This window comes from Amphiprion ocellaris, chromosome 5 (genome assembly GCF_022539595.1).
Source record: "Amphiprion ocellaris isolate individual 3 ecotype Okinawa chromosome 5, ASM2253959v1, whole genome shotgun sequence".
Lineage (NCBI taxonomy): Eukaryota > Metazoa > Chordata > Actinopteri > Pomacentridae > Amphiprion > Amphiprion ocellaris.
In genome coordinates this window covers 22,677,375-22,705,150 of record NC_072770.1, presented here as the reverse complement: position 1 = coordinate 22,705,150, position 27,776 = coordinate 22,677,375, and the positions used below count along the sequence as shown (strand labels likewise).

Below are 27,776 nucleotides of genomic sequence, written 5' to 3'. Positions count from 1 at the left end.
CTCTGATGCTTCCTGCTGGGCTGTGAACGGGCGGCGGCTGGGGAGGATGCTGGAAGGTGGCTACTCATAGTGGCTACTGCAGCCTGGGGGGGAGTTACAGAGAGGTGGTGGTGACACTGACTGACTGATTTACTGCTGCATCACAGAGCATGTGTGTGTGTGCTTGTGTGTGTGTGTGTGTGTGTGTGAGGAGAGGAGGTAGGTCAACAAGGGGTGGTTGTTCCTTGGTCCTCTGCCTCAAGCTCATTGCATGCTTTTTGCTTTACTCATAAGTTCACAAAAGACCAATAGAGTCCATCTGTGTCAGCTGACAGGAGACAGAACCCCTATAGCTGAAGGAAGGAACTGTCTGAACTTCTTTAAATAGGAACAATTAAGTGTGGCATCTCTTCTGTAAACATAATATATGTAGTGGTATATTCTGGTAGTATATTCTGGTGGAATATATTATCTCTAATGTCTGTATGAATGTTTGGAGCACATTAGCTGAGAAATGAAAAAGGTAGTCATTAAATTAGTTTAATTGCCTAAATATTTCATGTGTTCAACTTCTACTGCCGTCTTACCCCATCACCTTCCATCTTGTCTCTCTAAGGGCATCCTGCACCTCGTTTCTATGGAAACAGCCTCTAAAGCAGGCACTCAGAAAGGGACAGGAAGAGATGCTGAAATGGCAGAAAAGCCTCTTTGTGCTCGCAGAGGCCCTCAGAGCCTGTAGACCTATAGATAGCAGAAAGAGTTAATCACACACACAACTTCCACTTTAGGCAAAAGAGATGAGATAAGCAAGCAGAACTCTAGATAACTTTGATAACAGACAGAAATGAACAGTTGCAGCTTCTGTGAGAGTGTTTCTGCGGTTAAATGGACTTTATGTTATCAGTGTCAGTGGGATCTTGTTCCCGATTTGCTGTCTTTTCTCTGATCGGTACAGTCGGTGTGTTCAATTAGAGAGCTGCCATTGACATGATCACAATATGTGTTTATGCATGCACACACATGAAAATATCCATGCAAACACGACATGAAAACAACACACACATAAAGAAAGTGTGTAATCCTAAACACCATATTGTCTACACACATCACACTAAGACACAAACACACACATGAAATCTCACTCCATCCTGTATCGGAAAATTGGATTGCTGCTCCGAATAACTTGATTATAAACGGCCTCCCTCTCACACCGGGGCTGAATCACTTAATAAAGCTTAAGTGCAACGGCATGCTGGTGCCCACACTCCAACACACACAAAGACACGTGTATGCGCACACCACCGCAAACACAGTTACACGTATCACATCGACAGTATCAAATATTATGTAAAAATAAACTGGAAGTGAACAAAAACTGCAGACAATACTCTGAGAAAATCAAGGATTCTAGGTCAAGCACAAAGAGGCCATTTTTCAACCAGCAAGGGGCCTTGGGTATTTAAATATTGACTGATTAGGACTTGGAGACTAACAAAAGATTGAATATGTTGGCATTAGGCGTGTGAAAAGGCTTGTTTAAGTCAGTATATTCATGCATTGTCACAGCACAGCAGTGTGTGGGCCAAAACTGAGAACAAAGTCATGGAACACTTATGGAAAAACACCATGTGATGATGTGAGCAACTTAACTTGCACATTTCTTTTCTCTCTTTTTTTTTTTTTTTTTAGAAATACATTGCAGAAGAGGCTACATTTACTGTACAACTTACAAATGAGTGCAGCAAAGCACCAAAAACATGCATTTTCATGATGCTTCGTCTGACATAGTGATTCATTGTTGCTGAAACAAATGGAGCAGATGTGAGGTTTTTGTTTGTTTTTATGATTGACGATGAAGATTGTGATTTAAGACATATTTACGTGGCGATTTCAAAGCACCAGAAGAAAAAGCAAGAATATTTGATATTTTCCTACAGTAGCCAGCAGGTTTTATAGATCTTTAAGAGAGAAATATTGTGTACTTCAATTTCATTTCACAGTTGTGGTAAAGAGTCACACAGCAGATTAAGATTCAAAACTCAACATATATCATTGTTTTGTCAAATCAGATTTGTTGTAATATATTAAACAACCCAACAGTACACAAAGCAGTAATATTCAGCTCCACCTCGACAAGCTACAGCATTGCAGATGCTTATGCATTATTGCATCAGTAATAAAAATGCATTAACTTAACACATATAAAGATATAACAGTCATTCTGCATGAAGAGCAGTTTCATTTTTGATACTCAAGTTTATGTTGTTTTAAAACTTCTTCTTCTTCATTTCTTGACACCCACAAGCCAATTCCCACACACTCTTTTCACTTCATCTCAAGACTTGTTAGAAAAACATCAGACAACCTGGGAGTTTATCTGAGGGCTAATTCAGGGCAAAATGAGAATCAGGCTATATTGTGCACCAGAGACTTGGTGGTGTAGTTAGAATACAGCTCTATAGCTTCATCTAGTGTTTGATTGGAACGCATACAAAAATGTTTATCAGATAGTCGTAGTATTTTTTCACATGCCTTTATTAGTAGCTCGCCTTCAAGGTCCCATATTAAGCACTTTTTCAGCAAACTGAAGTCTCACATGTCCCCACAGTGTCTTTTTTTTTGCATGACTGTATAACCCCTGGTTTTAGCCGTGTTTTGTACTGGCTGTTTTGCTCTGAAAACCGATGAGCTGCAGCCGTTCAGGCCTCCCCCAGGAAGAGCAAGCTGCCGGAGTCTGTGATTGACAGAGCAGGGAAAACAGTTAACTGTACAGAAGGTGACATGAGACTTTCTATCACTTTTAACTTTGTCTTCTGAGCGATTATTTGTCATGAAAATATTGCCAAATACACAGTAGAGCTGTCAAATCAGTAGTTCAGAGGTGCAGAGCTGCAGTTTGGCAACAGCACTGATTTGACAGCTGGTTAACATCAGGGGCGTGCACAGACATTTTGGGGATCAGGTGCTCAGTGTGGGAAAAAAGGGCACTTTGTGCAGCGTGTAGAACCACTGGGTGCCTTAATGTAACTGTGAGATCTGTGTGTGTTTAATGTTTACATTTTTTTTTTTTTAAAGTTGAGAGGCAGAGGGCACCTGCTTGATACTGAGGGCAAGGGGCAGGTACTCTAGCACCACCTGGTGTCTATCTGTGCACGCCACTGATTCTATTCTATTCTATTTTATTCTATTTAAAAAAAAAAAAAAAAAAAAAAAAACAGGACTGTTGTGTTTTACGCTGAAAGGAACAGTCGCCTGGAGGGACTCCCTCCTCTGTCCTCACACTGATGCAAAGCAGACAAACACAACAATCTGCTGGGAGAGTCACACATTCTCTTCCTTCCTCTCAGTCACATGACAAACACACTCAGCTCTGATTGGAGGAAACCTGTCCAGCGTTGGGACAGCTGCTTCACCTCCACACTCCATCTAAAAACTGAAAAGCTCTTCAACATCTGACATGTTTCTCTTAGTCCAAGTCCATTATATCCAGTCAGAGGCTGCAGTGGCAGCTGCTCACATCCACATCAGCTCCAGAGACGTTCTACCTTCACCTGTGGAGGAAACAGCCAGAGCAGAGCTGAAACATGACAACTTCTTCCCACAGGAACAGTAAAGTCTGATCTGACTTTTAATGTTCACATGTTGCTGTGATTCTTCTTCATGTTCACACTAACCACATCTACATCCTTTATAAAAACTGCTTTCTGTTCACATAAGCCTCTGAAACACAACAACTGTGGAGAGTGTGAAGAAACGCCAGAAATGAGAAATGAATGTGACTGGATTTAGAAACTTGTCAGTATGAACTTCTGATAGAAATGTTTCATTGATAGGTAGAAACGGTGAGTCAAGACAGATCCTTCAGGCTCAGCAGGAGTCAGAGAGACAGTCAGAGTTTGTTGAAGGAAAAACCTGCTGGCGACCAGGTGATGTTCACACAGTCTGTTACCATGGTAATTGGACTTTCCTTCATCTCAGAGCAACAAACTCAGAGTTTTCACAAGAAACCTGCTTTCTGGATCAGAGTCCTGCTGCAGATCCTGTGTTTGCAGAAAGTCATAAAAGTGTGGTTCCATTCGTTCAGCTTTGATTTGAACATTTTTACATTTCATTTCTGCTGCCTGTCTGTCCTCAGTTCTACTGCTGATACCAAATGAGAAATCAAACAAGAAATCTGCACAATCCAAGAGCAGACATTAGATGGAGTTGCTTTGTCATTTTTTTAAATCTTGAAACCAGAAAAAAGTTGGTTTTAAATTGAAACAAAATAGAAACGAACAAAGACCACACGCAGTTAAGTTTGTGTCGTCGTGTCACAGTCAGAAACGAGGAAACAGGAAATGATATCGTATTTACTAGTTTCTGCCACTTTGGATTGAATCCACTAACAGACTATCAGACGTCTGATCAGCTGAACCGGTTGAATGTAGTTCAGGAACAAACACCAACATTATTCTGGACTGTTGCTGGTTGTCAGGTTTGTTTAATCCTTCAGCTTCACACATACATAAAGGTACAGACATCTGGAACAAGAGTTCAACATATAGGGAGGAGTTTTACTGCTTTTATCTACTTTTCTACTGTAGCTGGCATGAATATCTGTGATGTTGTTCTCTGCAGCCCTGTATCAGTCCAAAGCTCAGCTCACTGTTTGCTCTGTAATACTCACATCTTTAACAAACTCTCCTCATAACTGCTGTTATGCTGACATCTGCTGGACAAACACAACAACTACACTGTACATAAAGTGAAGAAGTTGGCTTCAGAAACAGGATTTTAAATGAGTTACTCAGTCAACCTGCTGCACATTCATTACAAAGACATGTTTGTTACTGGATTTGTTTCACTGTTGAAACTGGTAGAAAAGCATTTATGTTCAGATCAAGGCTCCTTAATGAAACTGACTGAAAGGAAACAGAAATTAGCCACTTGGAACAACATTTAGCTAAAAGGCAGCACATATGTGGAGTCATTACACAAGTATTTGATGCATGTTTATAATAAAATCAGTATTTCTGTGTGCTTTTCTTTGATATGAGGTTATTTCATCATCCTTCCTGCATATTCACACCATCAGGTTAAAGTGATCCTTTAAACAGCTCAGCAGGAAAGATGCAGCTGAACACTTGTGCAGGGATTCACCATGAAGCCAACATGAGAAGGCAGAGAATCCAAGCAGTCTTCATCTGCTTCTTTAAAGTCTCATGTCTCACACTGGCAGCTCTGTCTCCACACTACATAGATACTGTCTGCAGCACAGGTGAGACACCTGGATGAATGTCTGCTGTATGAAGACGTTTCAAAGTTCTTCAATCAATCAGGACATCAGTGGGAGGCCGAGTGCTGGAAACCAATTCTTCACCACAATAATGGATCCAACTGCTCTGAGGAGAGTTCATATTTAACATCTCTCAACTGTTAACTGCCTCATATTGGAACAGTCTCCAAGTCAGATTAATAAACTGCAGCATGCTTCAACATATTAACATCTATCTGAGAATGTTCACAACTCTTAGAGTAAACTGAAGACACATCATGCATGTCCGGATGCAACATGTACTGTACATATGCTGTACCAGTTACATTTACATTGTTCTGTGAATAGTCACTACTATTAATTCTTCATTTGGTCAATATAAACTTGTTTATTACCTGAATAGTGTGATTCACAGAACTACCAAAAGCTAAGCAACCCCAAGTTTTTTTTTCAGTTACTTTTTTGACCTTTTTCTGGTTTTGTTGAGAGGCAAGACAGTGGGGAGAAGAATGGTGGAAGAACCTGCAGCAAAGGGCCACGAGCTGGATTCAAACCCATGACTTCTACGTATAGCCCTTGTTTATGAGTCATCCACTTAACCTGCTAAGCTACAGGGGATGGTAGCTGAGCTGTAGGTCAAGGGAAAGAAAGCATGAGGACTTGCCCCAGCTGTGTATTCTGGGAAACCCTGTGGGTTTTTCCAACTGTGTTGTACCAACAACAAATTACATTTTCAGCTTATTCACAATTACAAATTTAGACATAATGAGGTACACACGATTGGTCTGATGTGTATTTTCATGTCAAGTATAGCTATTTTAATTTTCATGTTCAAACAAATCAGAATACCAACTCTGCTGAACAGACTGTAGTTTTCTTTTTTACATTTTAGCAAGCCTTTAAAACTGTCATTGTCCTGTCACCTGTAAACAACAAACCAGAAACACAGAAGGAATAAGCTCTTGCAGATTTTTATGTTTAACATTTCAAATCCGTCAAATTCTAAAATCAATACAATTAATTTAAGCAAATCAGAGCGTATTTCCATTGTGTTTTTGGTGTATAAACATGTTACCTTGTGTTTCCTGCTTGCCAATTCTGCACAGAAGTGCTCCATGTCAAAGACTTCTTGGCTTTGAAGAGACACCTGCATGACTTGATAGTCAACAAACTCCTCTCCCAGCTTGTCATGTTCCTGGGGTCCATGATATGGCAGCAAGTGGGGAAACCTTATGAAAGAAGGTCAAATACATGGTCAAATACATCTGCATAATATTAAACAGATCTTCCACAATAAATAAGTCATAAAAATGTCTAATTTTTTTGTTGTTCTAAGAAAAAACTTTTAGTAATCTTGAATTCTTTTCAACTTGGAGGTTGTGATCCCCAGAAATTCATCCATGATGCGGAAGGATATCTTATTTGTATAACACTATTCTCAAAGGAGAGCTCCATACTTGCATGCTACATAAATAGCCACAGTTGTCCTTGGGGGTAGCAAGCCCACTGACACAGCAACTGAGCGATATACTTGTAAGATCACTCTGCACAAACACAAATCAAAGACCTCATTTGTGCAACTCTCCAAGTTCTGACCAGTGAAACAGCCTGCAATCAGGCATCTCCACACAAACACACAAATGTTCTGCTGCCTTTCATAAGTCCCAGAGTGATTCTGTTCTCTCCGCTCGCTGCTGCACACCAATGTTTGCACCCGGAGAGTAAACAAGATCCTCAATCCGTGTTAATATCATCCAGCTGGGTGAAACTGCAACCAAAACCATCACTGTTTCTTCTCTGCTGCACAATCACACCGAGCAGGGAGACCATGCTGCTGCTGCTGCTGCTGCTGCTGCTGCAGCACACCAAGTCTGGGAGGAAATTTCACTGCAAATATCTGAAGAGTCACAGAAGCAGAGACCAAAAAAAAAAACAAACTAAAAACACAAATGCAGAAAAATGGTGCAAATATAAAGTTTACAGACTGACAGAAAAGAGAAGAGGAACAACCTGTTTTTGATGTTTTCCAGGACATCTCATACGTGAAATGTGACTTATTATACTGGATTATTATTAATTATATTAAATATCTCAGCATCACTAAAAGATACTAATGATAAAAAACAGTATTGTGGCTAGCTCAGATATATTTGCATTTATTTTGAAGTTGGTTCATGCACATTCTATCTTTATGAACTAATAAACAGAAATTAATGTAAATGGTTTGCACAAATTATATAATGCTTTATAACCTTTGCTGCACTGAAAAATATACTTTTTAAACAGTTTTTGATTCAATTTTTTATACATACTTGAATTTATTGTTGATTTTCAAATTTTCAGTGGTTTAATTACATTTCTTATTAGTGATTAGAAAATGGTAGATGACTATAAAGTGTAATTTCACAGTTAAATTACACACAAAAACGTGCAAAATCATAAAATATATTTATCGTAAACAGGTATTTGACGCCCACCTCAAAAATTTGTATTTTTTTCAAATGATGCTTTGTTCTTTTACAACGTTTAGCCATTAAATTACACTTTTGAAAACTTTATTTCCACAATGAAATTATTGTTATTTTACAGATTTTCAATGTTTGATTACATTATAGATAAAAACTACTAAAATCATACTTTAAAAAAAAAGATTTAGTGGTATGATTCTTGAATCCATGTTTGTAGTTTTTATTTATTCTGTTTCATCTGTTGATGTTTCCAGCTGACTGTTGATGAAAATCACAGAGCGCTTGAGCAAAGCAACTAGGCGTGTTGTGACGTCACAAAGGCCACAGCAGTTCCTTCCTTCAAACGTGTCGTCATACAGCGGTGCTGTATGACACGTTTGACGTCACAGTTGGGTAAACAGGTATAAATAGGAGTCAGACAACCAGCTCCACTTCATTTTGTTCGACAGAGACAGAGAAACAACAGCGAGGAGAATCGAGAAGAATGGCTTCACAGAGAAACTCAGCAGAATCACACACTCACATCATCCCCATGGAAACCCTCCGTCCACGGATCTGCTCCTTCTTTGAAGGAATCAGACCGCAGCAGATGGAGATGCTGGTCGCAGGGAACCCGGACCTCCCGACGAAAGTCCTTCTAGCAGAACTGCTGCTGGACATGATTGAGACCTGCGTCCAGTCAATTCTAGAACATTTAAGGAGGACACAGACCCAGATGCTGGAGGAAGACGTGTCGGCTGCAGTAGCTGACGCTCTTCCTCGGAGCTTCGCGGAGGTTTTACAAGATCACATCAGCAGTGACATGTCAGAGAACCTGAAGGAACTGCTGGTTGAAGAGGTGGTGGAGAACCTCAGATCTTCATCCTCCAGCGAAGATTCTAGCCCCAGACTGACACCTCCACAGCGGGTCAACAGCATGGTTAATGAAGCCATCAAGATGATCCACAGCTCCACGAGTGGGACCAGCAGGAAGTCTATATCCTACAGGTCCACAGAGAGCGTGAACAGGGTGAAAAGCGCTGGAAGCGGTCAAAGCCCAACAGGTTTAGAGGCTTTGAGGAGTCTGAGGTCGGAGCTCAGCTCTCTGAAATCCACCGACAGCCTGGATACGACCGTCAAGAAGATGGTCCACAGCATCATCCAGAGGACGGTGGATGAAGTGACGGAGCCGCTCACCCAGAGGAGCCTGATGTCGTGCAGCCATGAGGAGATGGAGAAGCACATCAGTGAGGAGACGGAGAAGATCTCCTCACACATCTCCTCAGTCCTGGAAGCCCAGCTGTCCCCATCTGTGGAACAGGACGCCGAGAAACTCCCCCAGAAGGGAATCGCAGGGAAGGTGAAAACCTTCCTTGCTAAACTGTTTGCAAAGGCGCTGATGTTCCGCACGTGGGGGCGATTCGAAAAGAGGGCGCACAGAGACATAAGGCGCTACAGTAAAGAGGCGACGGACGTCCTCGTGGAAGCCGTGGAATCTCTGCTGGAGGTCCACGAAGAGACAAAGGAGGAAGAAGAGGTTTGTTTCCTAAACATTCCTGCAAATCAGACGCTGCATTTCACGCAGGCTCTCACAGACATCCTGTATGAGAGATCCGCGGAGATGGTGGTCCCTGCGCAGCTGCGCACCAGAGACCGTCGTTACGCGGACATCCAGTACAGAGTGGTTCTGTTTCTGACTCTGGTCCGCTGGTGGATGACCACCCAGATGGAGCCGCACAGCAGACAGGTGCTGCGGGCTCTGACGGACGGCTTGTCTCCGCTGACTCCTCGTTTCACCAACGAGGAGCTGTCTGCTCCGTGGCCGGAGGCTCCTCTGACACAAGAAACGGTCGTGGAAACACCGGAGGATCCCAGAAAAGTCTACGTGGCTGTGACAGTATATCGGATTGTCGCCGGGCTGTTCACAAAAGCTAAGATGCCCTGCTCCTATGTAGAGCTGAAGGTCCGCTTCAAGTGGCTAGCAGAAGAAGTTTGGTCCTGGATGCAGGACAAATACATCGACATGATGCTGGACAGATCTGAAGAGCTGCACAAAAGCATCTCCAAGGATCTGTTGAAGTGGTTTGGCGGAATGCAGAGGGTCCTGGTTCTCCTGGAGCGACAGGATCCGCAGGTCTCCGTCTGCATGGCTTCGTTCATAAAAAATAACCTGCAGAGGAAGCGTCCAGCTATCTGCCGCTTCTTCTGCTCTCTGGGCAAAGCCTTGACCAGACCTTTCAGACGGAACAAATGAACCACTGAAGACTGGTTCATTGTTTCTGTCTGAAACACAGATAAGGGAATAATCAGGGGTTTTGTTAGAATAGTGATTTATAGTAACAGTAGTAATCGTAAGAAGAACAACAATAGAAAGGTTATTCATATTATTAATATTAGTTTTGATAATACTCGTATTTTTTTTTAAATTCTAAAAAAAATTCAAAATAAAATGAACAAAAACTAATAATAAAGTAAATCCTCCTACTAAAATCAACTAAACTAAATCCAATATAATACTAAATAAATCATAATGAAATCTAATGAAATGAGTCTTTATTGTCATCAACATCACATGAAGCAGCGTCTCTCCAGTATCCAAAGACCAGATGAGCAGTTTAATAATGTGACCGACCGCCTGTGTATGAAGCTGTTCATCAGTCTGCTGCTTCTTCCTGCCTGCTGGCAGCAGTTCAGTCTGTGGAGAGAATGTGAGGAGTTCCTGCACAGCACATCTGTGGACTCAAAAATCTGCTAGTTAAACAGAAAAGAATGAGTGTTACATTTGTGGAGTTTATTCTTGAACTCTAACTACGGTTTGTGTGTGTTGGTACTGAACTAAGCAGCTCTGTATTTCCTGTATTATTCAGAGTATAATGCTGTTTTTGCTGTTTTTAATACGTTTTCTCTTTCCACGCTGACATAGGCAAGAAGACACGGAGCTTCAGGAGCCAAAGAACGCTAATGAGGTAACGCTAACGCCACAATTAAATCAAATAACTCTGGATTATGACGTTATTTAGCTACGCTATTGTGAATGCGTTGTTAAAGTGTTTTTCAGTAGAACAGAGGAGAGTCAGGTCGCTGGTGGAGCTCGGCGGCTGTTTTTCCACTAGCATAAGTAGCTGCTAAGCTACATTAGCTAACAACAGCAGTTTGACGGTGATTCATGAAAACCCTGAGTTACAATTATTGTAAACTTAACAGCTAAACACTATTATTCTCAGTTTTCCAGGGCGGCGATGAGGCTGAGATGTGGTGCTGGACACAGAACCTGCACAGAGAAAGGTGACTAAATCCAAAGATTAAGCTGCAAGATCAGAGACAAAAAGAGCAAGAATAAGAGTTGAAATGAGCATTTACAGAATTTTTGAAAATTTGCAAAACTTTCAGGAAGAAAATTCCAATAATTCCTTTAAAGCTTCCCTTAAAAGTTTTATTTTTTTTAAAAATGGCCCAAATTTGGCAAGAAAATTCTTGTATTTTCAAAAAATTTTAAAAATCTTCCCAAAAAAATCCTAAAGATGTCTAGTGATTACATACATACATATATATATATATATATATATATATATATATATATATATATATATATATATATATATATATATATATATATATATATCAGTAAAACTTCTAATATTTTCTTTAAGAACGTTCACAAAAAATAGATTTTTTTTATGTGAATGTTCTTAAGAAACATTTTTAACATTTCATTTTTTCCACCAAAAAATGTTCAAAGATTTCCCCAAAATTTTGAAAATGCGGACATCAGAAGTTTCACTGTGATAATTTTTTCCCCCCCACATTTTCAAACTTGAAAACGGGTTAAATTTGACCCACAGGACGACACGAGGGTTAAACTTAAAAGCTGCATCATATGCATTTCTTTGTGTGTTTTCCATGATGACGGAGTGTGCATGCCGTTTGATTTAATTTGAACAGTTTCATTGGTCCACTATCACCTGTTTAGTAATTTCATTGGTCTGATGTGACAAGCAGTGGCGTGCACAGATGTTTTGGGGGGCAGGTGCTCAGTGGAAAAAACAAAAGGGCACTTTGTGCAGCGTGTAGAACCACTGACTGCCTTAATGTAACAGTGTGATCTGAAAAAATAAAAAAAATCAGAAACACATTTTCTGTAACAGCATTTACTTTAACATCTGAACACACAAAGGGTCAATAAAACATTGTACCATATAAAAATGCAGTATATGTAAGCATAGACAGCATTAAAGAAACAGCACCAGCTGAGTTTCGGTTGCTGCAGCGCAACAGGGAACATGAAAACACAGTTACCCATGCAGAACTTGGTTTAAAATACTCTTAATTTTTCCACCTCACCATCCCTGAATGTCACTCAACATCACAGTTTCCACAGAACTCTGACCTGTAGGCATCAAAGCTTGTGCTAATATTAGCCACATTAGGCGTACAGCATGCTATCACTTCATGGCTTTCCAATTTTTGTGGAGACATTGCTATGAGAATAAAAAGGAGAGAGGGTCTCCAGGTAGAGTGGCACAAGGTATGAAGGTGTCCCAGTTAAAGAAATCGGCAGCCAGACTTTCCAGGTTAATGATGTTCATTGTTGTGGCAGATAGCTCTGTGCTGCACTGTAGATAACTGTTGCTAGCTGTGGTTCTGAAACATCACAAACAGGAATACTGAATCAGTAACACTTTCTTATGCTAAGGAAGAGTAACACAAATGCACATGAACACAATAACGAAGTCCAAAATATTACGCATAGCTCAGCATTTCAATCTCATGACGGTAGCAACAGTAACCAAACCCGGACAACGTAACAGACAACGTGGTGGGCTAATCGCTAAGCTAACGTCCGTCACGTAAAGTGTCTCTAAACGATCAACAAGTAACACTAAACGGTACATAATCATGCTCTACTGGTGGAACACACGACCACTTACCTTCATCATTAACACACAGCAGGTTAAGGAAGAAAAAACGCAACATGCATCCACTTCAAACGTGCACAGGTAACAACTAGTGAACAACTGTGCCGCTATGTAGAAACTAAGGCACACACGAGGTGCGTTCAAGGACATTATGTAAAAAACAGAAACAGCCGATTAACTGAACAAAGGGAGGAAACACAACCCATGAAACATCATGATCAAAATATGAAGGCTTTCTAACAGAGAAAATAAAAACAACCCTTGGATCTTCATCTCCTCAGATGCTGGGAGTGCATGGGGATTATTGTGTTCACTCTTACAGCTGACAGCAGAACATTTGTTGTGCTTGTTCATGGCAGAGACATTTTAGAGTTAAAGGAAGCCGCTCCAGAAAGTAAATAATTGCGTGTCGATTTTGATATAAACAAAACATTTTATCATACTATGTAAAAGTGTCCTATCATAACTGCCTTTACTTTTGTTAAGGCTATTTCTTGAGAATAGAAAGTTAAATTTAAAATATGAAAGTTAAAGTTTATGGGCATCTGTATGTCTTACTTGGACACAATATGCAGCAGTGAAATATAACCAAGTACATTTATGCAAATACTATATATATGTAGAGCATTAGGGTACTTCATTATTGTACTCTTTTTTCCACTACATTTGTTTCAGTTTTATTTTACCAATTATAGTTCATTAAAATGTTTTTTGTTTGTTTTAAATTCATAATTGTTTAAGAGGCTTGATAAAGTTTAGAACTTGCTGCTTGTCTTTTAACTGTATTAACAGGTTTAATGTTAAATCATTTTAAGATTTTGCCTGTTGGATGGGAAAAACAAGCATCGAGAAAATGTCACTTTGGGTTATTGTGACAGTGTTTTATGGTTTTTTTTTTGTAAATCAAGAAATCGGTGGATTCATTCAGAATATCATCATCTGCAGTTTTTTTTTTTTTTTTTTTTTTTTAGTAAAAATGAAATCCACATATCCAGTACCAGCATTAGAATGCTAATTAGACATGAATAATAATCAGTCACCCAGTACATTTTTCTATACTAAATATGTTTTAATACTTTTGGTACATTTTCTTGATTATACTTACATATTTTCAGTGATATTTTTTAGACCTGTAATCGAGTTTCTTACAGCATTATCCATCGCTGCCAGTGATCTGTTTTACAAAGAAAATAAATAAATCAGAAATAATATAAAGGAAACTGAATGAGTCACTTCTGTTCTAAAACGTTGAACAGCCTTGCTTGATATCTGTGTTGCTCGTGCTGTGTTACTCTATTCAGAGGCTCTTTTAACCATTAATCATTCATTATCTGAAGACCACAGCCTCCCTCGAGAGGAAACACTGTCCGCTCATAGAGAGAGGAGGAAGAACCGACCACACGTTAAACACAGAAGACAAACCCTCAGTGCTGCTGTGTCCTCCAGTTGTTATCTGCAGGCCACGTTAATGTTGGAGTATTTCTCACCCAGGTGAGTTTCCAGCCCATGGAGCTGTCCGTGGTTTTGAACTGCTCCCTTTGAACCACCTTGAGGATGGATTTAGAGAATGAGCGCTTTATTAAAAGGATAGTTTTAAACAGAAAAGTGAGTCCTATCACTTGTTTGCTATTTTAGCAGCTTTATCTGAGCTTTTCCACCACCTCTGAAGCTGAGAAGCTCCTGCAGCACTCGCCATGCTCCCTGCGCAGGAGGCGGCCAAAATCTACCACACCAACTACGTGCGTAACGCCCGCGCCGTGGGAGTCTTGTGGACGGTTTTTACCATCACCTTCGCGGTCATCACCGTGGTGGTGTTCATCCAGCCCTACTGGATCGGGGACAGCGTCAACACCCCGCAGGCTGGTTACTTCGGCCTCTTCCACTACTGCATCGGGAACGCGCTGACCTCGGAGCTCACCTGCAAAGGGAGCGCGCTGGACTTCGGCTCCATCCCGTCCGGTGCCTTCAAGACGGCCATGTTCTTCGTGGGGATCTCCATGCTGCTGGTGGTGGGAAGCATCATCTGCTTCAGCCTCTTCTTCTTCTGCAACGCGGGGAGCGTCTACAAGATCTGCGCCTGGATGCAGCTGGCCTCCAGTGAGGGTTTGACCAGAGTTTGTCCATACCTGCACACAAAAACTCTACTGCAATCAATTATAGTTACAATAAGAATTTGCATTTTTGAAAACTAAGCCATATTTTTACTCACGTACTAAGTACAACTTAGTGTTTCAGTTCTACCTTGTACTTTTTCTGCTTTACTACATTCCAAACTGAAATATTATACTTCATTTATCTGGCTGCTCCAGTGTTTAGTTACTCTGTAGATAGAGATTTGCACACAAACATACAATATGATAAGCGTGTAGAATGGAGTATTTTGTTAAATATTAACCATCAACCAGCAGTGCGTCATTGGGACCCATAGGTTGTTGGCAGTTCTCACCAGAGACATTTTTCCTCCAAACTCATCGAATGATTAGTCCAAAGAGGCCAAATTATCTAATCATTCATACAAAAAATAAACTAAGGATTGTGCACCATTTGCGTATCAATAGTAATCTCAAGGATCATAAGTTTTATCTTGCAAACCTGAACAACCTGATGCTTAATTTGGGAAACACTGGACTAAACAACCTCACTGTGTATAAAGAAGTTTTAAAAATGTCACCTCAACCAGCTAAAATAGCAATATGTTGCTTTGAAATTGTTGAATGTGTATGAAGAACATAACAATGTCATATATGATATTATATTAGTCATGGGGAGGGGGACCAATTGTCTGAATAGGTACTTTTACTTTTAATACTTTAATTACATTATGTATACATGGTGCTTTTGTATTTTACTACACTCGAAATTCAATGCAGGGAAGCCTTAATTTACCACTGATAATTCATATGTGAGCATCCATATATTCATTTATTTAATGATTCAGACCTAACTAAGTCTCAAAGAGGAAAAAACAGATCAATCCAAATATTAAACAAGCAATGCAATTTCAAAGTGGAAAGATGAATGTAGCACAGAAATAAAAATCAATGCAGTCAGTGTCATGAGATTCACTACAGCTGCTCTGATTATACCTGAAAGCAAAGGGGAATACATACTGGCTTCATATAGTCAGTTCAAGCCACTGGTACTTATATAGCACATTTAAAACAGCCATTGAGCCAAAGTGCTTTCCAGTAGAGAAATAGGATTGACATTAAGATTATACCTGAATTTATAAAATATTAAGGCTAAGGACATACAATATTACATATTTAAATTACATGACTAATTTAAATATTAATGTTAAGACCCTGTAAAATGGAAAACCTGATAAATCTAAAGACTCCTAATAAAGATACAGAAGAATAAATGAAGGCAGTGCAGAGGTCATAAAAGATAATAGTGCCTCAGTGTGTGAAATTTAAGGATCATCTGAAAAATGTATAAAAGACCAATTTTGAAATGAAAACCAAAGCTGTCAGTTTCAATAAAGCATCTAGCAGCATTTCAGTCGAGCCCTTTCACAGACGAACAAACGGAGACTCGGGCAGAAGTGAAACGTGACTCTGTGTTTGAAACGTGATGCAGCTTGTGAACAGATGTAGCTGCAAGTGAAAGGACAAGCCTGTAATGAAACAAGTAATGAGATTAACCTGGAGGTGTGCTGTTACACTTTCTCCTCTGCCTCCTCAGACCTCTCACACCTGCTAGTTAGTGCATGGATGTGCTCGTGTACATCCATCTTTGTGAGGACCTAGTTTTAGTGTTAGCCCTCGTGAGTGAGGACATTTGTGCAAAGTGACAACACTTTGGCTCAGACCTTTAAATGGGTGTTTGAGGATCAGAACTGATTTTAAGGTTGAGGTTAAAACCGGGTTTAGGTTAGCGTGAGGGCAGAGTTGTGGTGAAGCTTTTGGTTATGATGTTTAAGGTGTATGTGGCAGTGAGGGCATAGATATACAGTAATATATCATTAATCATTGTTTAAACTACAGCTTAGGATAAGATACTAAGTAAATAAGACTTCTCTTCTGAGGGCCTTGTAGATGAGTAAGAATTCAAAAAGGTTGTTAGTAGTGATGATGGCAGCAGAAATAAATTACAGGGCACCCTGAGTTATGAACTGAATAATATATATAAAATTATTATTATTTTAGAACTTTATTACCCTGGATAAGGGGATCTTTCCAATTAATTGAAAGGCTATAATTTAAAAATTCTTGAAATTATAAGCACACTTAAGAAAGTGAGCAAAAGATCTCTGTGAAGGTGAAAAGATAAGTGAGTATCAGAAAGTGAGACGTGTGTGTGTGTGTGTGTGTGTGTGTGTGTGCAGTGTTTCACCTCATCATACTAAGATGGGATGACACAAGGCCGGCTGTCTGTCTGCAGAGTCAATAATGGATGAACAAGTTCGTCTTTCTGTAGTTGAGATGTTCCGGAGTTGCCTGGCAACTAAACTCTCTCTCTCTCTGCGTGCGTGTGTGTGTGTGTGTGTGTGTGTGTGTGTGTACCTGAACAAACAGACTGTATTTTATTCTCTTGTAGTTTCTCCATCATGCTGTTTGCTACTTCTCCAATGTTTTATAATGTTGCCCAGCAGCATTACTGGTCAACATGTCATTATATAAAAGTTATTTGTACATTTTTTTAAAAGGTTCCATCTTTGCATAAATTAACGTCTAAGAAATGTTTCCAAAAAGCTGCTGGTTTGAGTATTTTTGGTGCAACAGCTCTTGTCTTAAATGTGCTTCATAAAAAGCAGTGGCTTGATTTGTTAAACTCAGATACGAAGCACCAAAATTCGACACTCTCACCATCCTGTGCCTCCCCGTCTCCCAGGTACCTGCATGGTGATTGGCTGCATGATCTATCCTGATGGCTGGGACTCAGATGAGGTGAAGCGCATGTGTGGCCAGCGGACCGACAAATACACCCTGGGCAACTGCACTGTGCGCTGGGCCTACATCCTGGCCATCATCAGCATCATGGACTCGCTCATCCTCTCCTTCCTGGCCTTCAGCCTGGGAAGCCGACAGGACAAGCTGCTGCCAGAGGACTTCCAGGTGGAGGAAAAAGGTGGGAAGGTGGAGAAATACTGGGATGGGAGAGGAGGAATGAGGGTGAGGAAAAGCAGAAGACAGTAGGATTCAGATTAGGGGGAAAGATTAAAGAGAAGGGGGGAGATGGAGTCAGAAGAAGGTCACTGGAAGGTTTCAGATGGTTTTGGTGGAAGGGTTAGCTGCTTTGCCTGAAAGCTTGAAAAAAAAAAAAAAACAGAATGAGAACTGCTTTGCCACAATGCCATGTGATAAGTGCCACACCCTTGCCATTATTCCTCCTTTTTTCAATAGAAATGTACAAAAAATCTTTTTATATGTAAGAAATTGGTATTGTGAGGTTACAGTCGAGGGTTTCCTATTAACATTAGCTAAATGTGAGTGTTTGATTGTCTTATGTCCTTGTCTAATGTCGTTTTTCTCTCGGCTACAGATAATGCTTAGACCCTCCTGTGGTCAAGAGTGAAGTGATGGTTGAGGCGCTACAAGGACAACCTGTGTACTGACTTGAATATTCAAATGATTTCCAATGATTCAGTCAGTCACCATTTAGAAATAACTGGACTCAATCCTGTCTACAAAATAATGGCAGCTTATCAACAGAGTTCTGAAAACATGAGATGAGTCACTGTCCGCCCTCCAGTATCACAGCCTTAGTTTGCCTGATATTACAACTTTTATAAACATTTGGACAGACTAAAACACTAACCCTAACCCTATATTGTATTATAATGTATTATAAACAATACATTGTTTATAATATACTTTTATAAACAATATATTGGTGCATTTTTCAATGCACCAATACATTGAAGCCTTTAATCTTATTTGTAAAGCTGCTCAAAATTTTAGAATCAGTTCTCACAAGTGGGGACTGTTCTGAGTGGCAATATTAAGCAATTTGAAACGCTGAAAGAAATTTTCATTGTAATTTCTGACAATGTTCACCTGAATTTTTTTTTTTTTTGACTAGCTATCATAAACTGAGGTGGCATCAATCATAAATTTTAATTGTGTCCTTCTCCCCAGTATCCAGGTTAATTTCCTGGTACTGAAAATATAATTTTGTGTTGTTTGTGTTGCCCAAATGGATACCGCAGTTTTGTACAAATCTTGCTTCATTCTCGTGTGTTCGGATATTAAGTCAGTGAATTAATGCTGTAATTTTTAACAACAGTTGTAGCGCAACAAAACAAACAGTCCAGGTAGATTTTGGAAAATGTTTATTCTTATTACCTACAGAAAAAAATATCAAATGAAGAGGGGAGACACGGACAGAAGAGACTTTGTAGAAAAACAAGGAAATGGTTTTGATGGGATTCAAAGCATTCTTACAATATTTGTATTTCGTACAATCTATTATTTTTAAATCCAACCTCCATGTGACAAAGAAGCTCCCGTACACTTGAAGCAAAGATTTATTTTTCATTCGTTTGGAAATAAAAAACGTGTCGCCCAAACCTTCCAGATTGTGTCTTCAACACCGTCGACTGTTCAGAAACTGTGCACCGCTTTAGCTGCAGAGGGAGAAACTACAGGCTAACTCTTTGGTACACTGGACTTGTTGGAAATGCCACAAAGAGCCTTTCTTAGCAGGCAGGACGTGATGCAGGTATGACGCAGCAATGACGCAGCATTCGGCAAAGATGTCATCTGCCACCACATGCACGAAGAAGGGTAGGGATCTGATTTCTGTTCACATTACATTGTATCAAGTGCTTTGTTCAGGACATGAAAAAATGGTCAAACTAAAAACGATACCTTCAACTAGTAAACCTGAAAAGCTTGGTTCTCAGATTGTGATTTTGGATGAATGTCTTCTTGGTGCACAATGTATGAAATGTATGCCTTCTAATGCTGTATACAAATATACAAAAGTTTTTTTATTTTTGTAGGTTAAAGCTAACTTAACAGTGCTTAGAGGGTTAATAGTCACTCTTTTTTCCACTTAACAATATGCAGTTGTTAAATTTGAGCACTTTGCACACTGTTTAAAGCCAATGGCGTAAAAGCTGGCACAACTAACATGATGACAGATTTGGCTCATCAGTGATCTATATGACAAAAGCTGTCTTTATGGTTTTGTTAGCATCCTGCCTTGTGCATTTGTAGAAAAGTTCAATTTCCTTTTAAATCTGACCATCCATTATCTACAGCTAAAATACAGAGAATAATGTACAGCAGAAAAAGAGCTGGAGTCAGGAAAAAACATAGAGAAAGCAAGATCAATAAGTTCTATGCAGCCAGTTTTTAAAAAAAAAAAAAAAGAGCCATAAATACAGGCATAAGACCTCGAGCTCCTTCTATAACCAGTGTAATCCATAACAGGACAAAGACTCAGCAGCAGTCTCTCTCTATTGTTTGGATGCTTGCAGGTGTGTGTAGGTTGGCCTGTGAGAGCCGAGACAAGAGGCTGCAGGCACGATGCGGTCACAGGTTCTTGCAGATGTGAGTGTGTTTGTTTATTTTTTGTTTTCAAGCCCAGGGCCCTCAAACCTAACTTATCCTTTCACAGTATAAGGGGAGTGGTGCGCATGGGTGGCCTCTAGGATGTGAGCCATGGATGGGACAGGCACTGGGCTGCAGTGGCCCTCCTTTCAGGGACCAGGTCCAGCATGGGCAACAGGAAGCTGCTGAAAGAATGGGCCTCCTCCTTGGACCACTCGTACTTTTCTACCAAGACGTCAAACAGACCCCAGGGCTTCAGCCTGGTGATGTGACGCAGGTCCCCTGGGAGAAAAAACTGAGTCAATATACCTAATTGCAGAGCTTAATCTCAGGCTGTTATATAACATAAATATCAATGTAATATTATGGTGCTATGCTAACAGTGTTTAAGACCATTTTTGCTTAGGATAAATCCACTGCATCACCTCCATGAACTTGAAATAGCTGCAATGAATTTAATTTGCAAGTCCTGTCCTCAAGCTGAGCAGATGGCTGCTCCCTTGAGCCATCAGGTGTTCGGCTCGAAATAGTAACTTCTGCACCAAATACCTGAGAATGTTTTAAGGATGAAGTGGATTTAACTGCAGCAGACAGCTGTAGGCAGACGGATGTGTTTACCTTTCTTGGTGAAAAATTCCTTGGAGTATTTGCCTGCAATGATCAGCTTCCGTGGAATTTTACCCAGCAGCTCGATGATCAGTGCTATGTGATCTGAAGGGAGGCAGAAAAACACAAATGATGGAGCAAAAAACTAAAATTATAAAAAAATAACTGAGACAATAAATCTTTTCTACATTCATCAGTAAATGATACACACCAGAATGAATCACAATGAAGTGTCAAGAAAAAGAACTACACTTGGCTTAAAATTCAATTTAGCACAATTAAATTACGCTGTAGTTTCTCCTACTAATATAATCAGCCACCACTATCACAAGTATTTGATGCAAGTCTGCACATAAATTTTGCATTCATGCGTATTTTAGCTTGTCTTCTTTAAAAGAACTCTAGTTAAATCTGATGTTTTGCACTAACCTTCATCTCTGGAGTAGTCTTCTCCAGAGTGCGGTTCAAACAGATAATCTCCAGTTGCAAGCTCAAAGGCCTGAAGAAACAACAACATATGAACTCAACAACAAATAGATGGGTGAGTTTAATTACACAAACATCCATATGTGTGGTTAATGAGAAAGTAAGTGAATTGTCCATTTAGTCACAACTTAATTTAACCCTCATCTGTATTTTCCTCAAGAGTTTGAGTCACTGTAGGCTGCCCTTAAGGGAAAGATTTTCCATTTCCTGATCTACCCCCAGTCTGATATCTCAAAAACTCCTGAGTAGACAGCAAGGTCACAGTTGCTGTGCTTTGTGTGAATGTAAATGTAATGTGATGCTTTACAGGGATGCAAACACATGTATGGTGAAAAGAGAAAGCTGCCTGAAGTTAGAATAAAAAATGTGACTGCGCAATATAACGATCTAACAAAGTCTGTGCTAGTATATGCTTAAATAGGTGGTAAATTCTAAGTATAATTTATTCAGATCGGTAATAGTAAGACAAATGTTAAGTAGGGAATTAAATTCATTTTTCCAACTACAAATGGTAGCAACTGCATTGTTGGGGATTTGAAGTCTATATATACACTGGTAGTTTAATAATGTCCTCAGTGTCCAACAATGGAATCTATTCAATAAACCTCAAGGCTGCCTGAGAGAGTTCTAAATCAAACACTGTCACATGTTTCTGGATGGAAATACAGTCATCGTGCACACACGTCTGCATTTACTATGATCACTGACAAGTACAAGCAGTTTAGGATTGTGAATAACTTGTTCTTTCTCAGAAGCACTGCAACACTTTGTGTTGAAATAATTGGGGCAACTTCCTGCCGACAGTGTTCAAACAGGACATGCACACTACTGCTACCATGACTCAAGGATGACCGAGTTAACTAATCTAGTGGTCTAAAACTGTGCTCTAATGCTTCATGTCCCATTTATTGCACTGTAAACTGTGCTACACGTATTCAACGAGTGATGTTTTGCCTTAAGACTAGCCAAAAGCTGGCATAGATTAGTTTAACCAAAGATGCTTTTGTGACTTAACTTCACAGAATAGATTAACATTAGTCAGTACAACATAACATTGTATTCATTTGTATTAAGTTAATGAGTACAAGAAGACTAGCTAAAAGGACATAAACATCAAAACCACACAAAAAGCCCACCAACAGGTATATAACAGATACATATTTATAGATATAAAACTAATCACCCTCAAAGCTACTCCATAGGGCATCTTAAAAAGCATAAATAACATTTTACTCTCCAGTAGGAGTTTATGACAACAGTTCCTATGTGCATATATTTGCTTTACCATGCAGGCTGTGCTCCAGATGTCTGCTGGCGTGCTGTAGCCGGCTCCCATCAGCACCTCAAGAGAACGGTACTGTCGAGTCTGGATGTCATCTGTGAAATGTTTATGCTGTAAAAAGAAGTGAGAAATTGTGAATGCTGGGAAACACACAAAAATAATCAGATGTACAGTGCAGAGAAACACAGTGGAAAAATAAAGTACTAACATATATATTTTTACTCACCACCCAGCAGGCATTGCCTAGGTCAGCGATTTTAACCTGCAGCTTGTCTGCATTGAGAGGCTCCAGGGGGTTGACTAACATACTGCCTGATGCTCCTGGTAAAGTGGGGAGAAGGAAGGGAGACACGGACAAATGAAGTTGAGAAATTAAACATCAGGACTAGGAAAGATGGGATTTTTGCATATAAAAGAGAACCAAGATGATCTAAGCTGGAATACTGCTTACATCTGAACTGCATCATTCCAGCAACTAGGGTTACAGTACTACAGTGTTTCTGGGAATTCAGGGTTAGCAAATATGTATATGAGACTGATTGCCAGAGATTTGTCAGATAGGTAAAATATGGTTATTATTTATTTTATTATTCTAAATGTGTTTAAAATTATGCATAAGTCAATGAAAATATTTTCATCAGATGTAATTTTTTAACTAACCATTCTGGCTTTCTTCTTCTTCGTTCTCTCTTTTATTCTCCCCCTGAGTGTCCATCTCCTCCTCCTTCTTCTCCTCTTTGTTTCCCTCCTTCAGCTCCACAGTGACAGAGTCTGGACTGAGGGTGGCTGAGGTTTGCTGCAGGCTGGTGTCGGGGTTCCCTTCTGATCCGTTACATGTCTCATTCTCTTCTTTGTTACATAATGTGTCGCAGGTCCCTGTGTTGTTTTCTGGTTGGTTTGCGTTCTGTTGGTCCTCCTGTTCCTCTGTAGACTGCTCCGTAGTCCCTTGTGCCTCTAGATGGGTCTCGTCCTCCGGTGTGGAGGCGTGACCATTGCAATTGACTTCCATTTTGTTATCCTCAGGAGCGTCCTCTTTGCGCTCGTTTACGTCTGGTATTTGCTGGGGCTGCTCGTCAGGAGTCGAGTCTAGAGCAAGAAGTGAGTAGAATATTGAACTCAGTTTTATTAATTTATTTTGAAAGATAAACTTGCTGCTCTTTAAAGCCGGCCTGTTATTAGTATAAACTCATATAGAAGTAGCATGCCATTAGCTACTATCCAGTCACATTTTTACAAAACACCAATTCAATCATGAAAAATACGCCATTTGCTGTCCATCTGACTAGTGGACGAGGATCTGGTCAGTCTTCTAACCTGTGTTAGTATGGCTTGTGATGTCCTGCAGTGTGGCAGACATAGAGAGGGTGGCTGAGGAAGATGCATCCTCCGTGGTCTCTGTTGTCTCCTCATCCTCCTCTTCTTCTCCACCATCAGGCACTGTTCCTCCCTCCATCTCCTGGATTCTCTTCTCCAGCAGCTCTGCTTGCTTCTTTTGCTTCTTCTTCATTTTCTTCTTTTTGTTCTTTGACATTTTGGCCATCTGGGCACAGAGAACAAGAAAAGAGTTTATATTCTGACTTAAAACAAATTGTATTTGTCCTAATGTCACAGGATCTGGTTAAAAAAAATGTAACTTACTGATTTGGGAGCTGGGGCTGTGCTCACTGTGGGAAACAGGAAACATCCAACGATTATATTGTTGAATGACATGTGGCACATCCATAGCCTCTATAATTAGTATTCTGTTCGGGGGCTGAGTTGATTCACACCAAGCTGTACTAATAGACTGTCTCTGCAGCGGCACCCGGCTCAGCAGGAGTCACACACTCCTCTAAGCAAGCTGGTAATTTCCATAACCAATCTAGTCGTGAGTCATAGTGACACACAGCTAAGCTCTGCGCTTTTATTAGAAACATGCACATGCTTTATAATCAAAACGCTCAAGTTTTTGAGCACTTACATCAGACACACAGGATTAAATCGCAGAGCTGGAAATTAACTTTCATACTGAACTTATGTCTGGTTTGTGCCTCTTGACAACGTAATTTTAAAATTAAAAATGTTAACAGATCAAATCGCCCATTTTAGTATCAACAGTTAGTTGTCCATTGGCAATAGCTGAATATAGTTCACATTTGTAGAAAACCAACCATTAAATAATGTCAATCAAACACCACAAGGTACAAGACCTGCTGGTAAGTCTAAACAGCAAACCTCTTGTTTGTCAGCAACATGTCAATGAAACCACAAAACTTGTTTATGTGAGAAGTGAGTGAGAGAGGTTGTGACCTGCAGAACCCGAGGGAGGCACGGCGCCGGTCTTCTGCCACTGCGTAGCTTCGGCTGCCATCTTCTTGATGTAGGGCTCATTGACAGTCAGCAGAATGTTCTCTGGCTTGATGTCTGTGTGGATGATCTTACACTTGGTATGGAGGTAGTCTAAACCTTGCAGAACCTGTCGTGCAGAAAAGTCACAGCATTAACACAGCTTAAACTCTTTTAGGTAAAAGTTTCCCCACAGTTAAAAAACAAAATGCATCATTCTTGACCCATAATAGGTTCTGTGAGCTTTTACTTCTGATGTTCTACTAATTTGTAATAAACAGGCACATCTGTCTGTAAAAGACACTTCTTGCCAGTGTTTATCCTGAGTTAAACTGACCAGCGTGAAAACATCTTACTTGTTTCTGTTTTGCAGTACTGTACCTGTTTTATGATGCTTTTAACACAAGGTAGGGGCAGACCTTGATAGTTTGACTTGATAATCCACTTCAGAAGGTGGTAGCCCAGTACCTCAAATACCATACACACATCTGTAGAAACACAGTCAAGGGCAGTTCTGACATCACCTTTAACCTGAGCTTACTCTACCTAGAGTGAAACATACAGAAAGCATACAAACAACTCCATCTTTTTTTCCCCTTTTTTTAAAATCAGAAATAATTCTAAAATTGCTTTTGATGCAGTATTTTTGTGCTTATTTGTGTATTAAAAGTTCCTTTCAGTTTTCAGAGGATGGCTGGACAGGCTGCCTGAACACACAGTTGTAGAGGAGACGGTGTTGGAGCAAAAGGGATGGAGCGAGTGTCACCACATCGAGTACTGTGACACTTTAAGCACAGACACATCTAGCTGAATGTCAGATAAGCATCTGTGAACCATGAATAGCTGAGCAGTGTAAATCTGGAGGTGTAATAATATGGCTGTATTCCTACATGTGTCAGATGACTGGCACTCAGACTGCATCCTGTCGCTGCTGTTTGTATTCAAACTCAGTAATTTAAGCCGAAGTCTAGCTGTGACGTGCTTATCTTTAAAAGACAAATGTATCCTTCAAGCTTAACAATGATAGGCTAAAATAATGTTCAGCCTGAGGTGGTGCAGTTCTATCCTTGGATGTTCAGCAGTAACGCAGCTATTTAGGGTGGAATGAGTGTAATCATTATGTCCAAGCCATCAAGCTGAGACAGAAACAGCAGGCCAGAGAAAATGGAAGGATGCTAAGCAATTAAACTGCTTGTGTCTATCTGTGACTATCTTTGCTCAGAGAATGACAGAACCACAAAACCTTTTACAGTTCTGTCAGTTGGCACAGTCAGAAAACTGGTCAGAATGTACCAATTTAAAAGACACTAACTTTAGCATACCATAAAGTAACTGTTAAAGTTTATTTTTGTTTGGTGTATTAATCAGATATTGTTCTGCAAGACCTGCAACCTGATAAAAAATGCATAAATGCCACTTCTTAACAAGAAGTTTTTTTCTCAATGGAGGATACGAGTTCCATTCATGCCAGAAATTTTGAAGTCATCAAGCAGCTGCACCACTTTCTCTCTGCTAGGATCACTGGGATCTGTGTTTCTGACCTGGAAAAGACACACAAAAAGTAGCAGGTCATGTATAAACTGGAATAACTGGAGTATGAATCAGTGCGAAAATATTTATGTATCTTACGGATTTGAGCAGCTTGATCTCATCCAAAGCTGTCTCGGTGTAATGTTCAGCACTTTTTACAACCTTCATGGCCACAAAGCGCTTCTCCCTGGAAATTAAAGGGACAAAATCAGCTAACTGCACACACTACAACTACATGCGTTTGTTTTAAATATTTACTAAATAATATTAATTGTACTAACATCAAACAATGCAATGCATATGCATGTCCACAGACACCATAACTAACCCTTACCTAAAAAGGTACAGGACTGAAAACTACAATTTCACTTCAATTGGGTTCATAAAACTAGTCAAGTGGTCCCAAAAATATACAGCTAAAATATGAGCAAAGTTTAATGAGGTTCATAAAATGCAGGATAAACTGCTATTTAATCTATAGAAACACACACCTATTACATATCTAAGTAGACATTCTTTGTTAGAATAAATAAATCAGGTTGTGAGCTAAGAAATCATTAACAAACCCTTGTAAATAGCAACAATAAAATATTTGGATAACTTCTGATTGCCAAACTTAGTGGAACAGCTCAAGTGCTAAAGTGGTGAACTCCACCTGTATAACTAGCTGCTGGCAGCAGACCAGGCTGTACAACGGCATAACTCCTCTAGATTCATGACTTTTAGCACAGATGTAACACATATCTACTGAGGAAAGGTGCAAATTAACATTTAAAAAAAAAAAATCCTCATAAGGATCCAAAGCATTCCACCTGCCTGTAGAGTAGGTCTTTCATTGACATTGACCTAAATCCCACATAGCAACCACACAATGTGACAGAGAAAGAAAATGTCAGCTCGCCAATGCTGGTGTGGCTGAAGTTAAAGCTGAAACTGAACATTGAGGAAGGTTTGACCACAGCTGTTAAAGAAACTGGCTTATGTCATTCCTAGATGTTGTCAAGTAGTTCTGCAAATTAGCAACCTAAATCCTAATATACTGTTATTGTAACTTGCACTTTAGCAAAGCAGTTACTGTGTGACCAAATAACTGTTTTGTCTCACTTTTAAACTGTGTACTGCATCCTATTACCATTTACTTTGGCATTTTTTTAACTGATGCAATAAAATTCATACATTTTAAGTGTGGTGGTAGTATTACAGGTATGTGCTGCTCTTTTTTTTTTGGAATTCGTAGACATAAAAAACAACAAATATTGTGTATGTTAGCAGCAACTCTCATGAAGTATTATTAACTTACAAAAGCACTCAGCAGACAGCTAGTAGAACTGCAGACACTATTTTAAACCCTTCTTTTTTGGAAGTATTACAGCATTAAAAAAGCATCTTCCCTGGGATGTAGCAGCAGCTGGGTCTTGGTAAAAATCCAGTCATGACCTCAGCAAA

At 39.8% G+C, this 27,776-nt stretch overlaps 3 protein-coding genes and 1 long non-coding RNA gene across 8 annotated transcripts in view; 2 read left to right on the top strand and 2 right to left on the bottom strand.

The window, feature by feature from the left end:
* Positions 1 to 2,496: 2,496 nt before the first annotated feature.
* Positions 2,497 to 8,372, bottom strand: LOC118469476 (uncharacterized). Its single transcript, XR_008601682.1, has 2 exons — positions 8,228 to 8,372; positions 2,497 to 6,465 (listed from the first exon to the last, which is right to left on the bottom strand). It is a non-coding gene; the product is annotated as an uncharacterized LOC118469476 (long non-coding RNA).
* LOC118469475 (uncharacterized) lies at positions 8,071 to 11,211 on the top strand. Of its 2 annotated transcripts, XM_035942513.2 has the most exons (3): positions 8,072 to 9,817; positions 10,607 to 10,649; positions 10,908 to 11,211. In XM_035942513.2, the coding sequence occupies exons 1-2, from the start codon at positions 8,189 to 8,191 to the stop codon at positions 10,643 to 10,645; spliced, it is 1,668 nt and encodes a 555-aa protein (XP_035798406.2). In that variant the 5' UTR covers positions 8,072 to 8,188; the 3' UTR covers positions 10,646 to 10,649; positions 10,908 to 11,211. The 2 variants fall into 2 exon arrangements, with proteins under 2 accessions (XP_035798405.2, XP_035798406.2); XM_035942512.2 differs by having other exon boundaries at positions 8,071 to 9,817; positions 10,607 to 11,211.
* A 3,082-nt stretch (positions 11,212 to 14,293) lies between these two features.
* Positions 14,294 to 19,071, top strand: lhfpl5a (LHFPL tetraspan subfamily member 5a). Of its 2 annotated transcripts, XM_023283964.3 has the most exons (3): positions 14,294 to 14,696; positions 17,436 to 17,672; positions 18,087 to 19,071. In XM_023283964.3, exons 1-3 carry the CDS (start codon positions 14,294 to 14,296, stop codon positions 18,095 to 18,097), a joined length of 651 nt encoding a protein of 216 aa, XP_023139732.1. In that variant the 3' UTR covers positions 18,098 to 19,071. The 2 variants fall into 2 exon arrangements, with proteins under 2 accessions (XP_023139732.1, XP_035810416.2); XM_035954523.2 differs by lacking the exon at positions 18,087 to 19,071 and having other exon boundaries at positions 17,436 to 17,740.
* Positions 18,860 to 27,776, bottom strand: part of srpk1b (SRSF protein kinase 1b) — a 24,326-nt gene continuing 15,409 nt past the window's right edge. For all 3 annotated transcript variants that reach the window (XM_023298002.3, XM_023298001.3, XM_023298003.3), the window contains 12 exons: positions 26,430 to 26,517; positions 26,254 to 26,341; positions 25,182 to 25,288; positions 24,765 to 24,930; positions 24,114 to 24,139; positions 23,790 to 24,015; positions 23,136 to 23,561; positions 22,702 to 22,796; positions 22,479 to 22,586; positions 21,137 to 21,206; positions 20,720 to 20,812; positions 18,860 to 20,383 (listed from right to left, as the gene is read on the bottom strand). In XM_023298002.3, coding sequence (XP_023153770.2) covers positions 20,199 to 20,383; positions 20,720 to 20,812; positions 21,137 to 21,206; positions 22,479 to 22,586; positions 22,702 to 22,796; positions 23,136 to 23,561; positions 23,790 to 24,015; positions 24,114 to 24,139; positions 24,765 to 24,930; positions 25,182 to 25,288; positions 26,254 to 26,341; positions 26,430 to 26,517 — 1,678 coding nt within the window. In that variant the 3' untranslated portion in view covers positions 18,860 to 20,198. The remainder of the gene's footprint in view (positions 20,384 to 20,719; positions 20,813 to 21,136; positions 21,207 to 22,478; positions 22,587 to 22,701; positions 22,797 to 23,135; positions 23,562 to 23,789; positions 24,016 to 24,113; positions 24,140 to 24,764; positions 24,931 to 25,181; positions 25,289 to 26,253; positions 26,342 to 26,429; positions 26,518 to 27,776) is intronic.

Excerpts from the sequence above, each read along its gene's own strand:
- LOC118469475 (XM_035942512.2), top strand. The coding sequence starts at position 8,189 with ATGGCTTCACAGAGAAACTCAGCAGAATCACACACTCACATCATCCCC. Across the intron at positions 9,818-10,606 it reads TGGAGCGACAGGATCCGCAG|GCAAGAAGACACGGAGCTTC; the intron begins GTCTCCGTCTGC and ends ACGCTGACATAG.
- lhfpl5a (XM_035954523.2), top strand. The coding sequence starts at position 14,294 with ATGCTCCCTGCGCAGGAGGCGGCCAAAATCTACCACACCAACTACGTG. Across the intron at positions 14,697-17,435 it reads CTGGATGCAGCTGGCCTCCA|GTACCTGCATGGTGATTGGC; the intron begins GTGAGGGTTTGA and ends CCCGTCTCCCAG.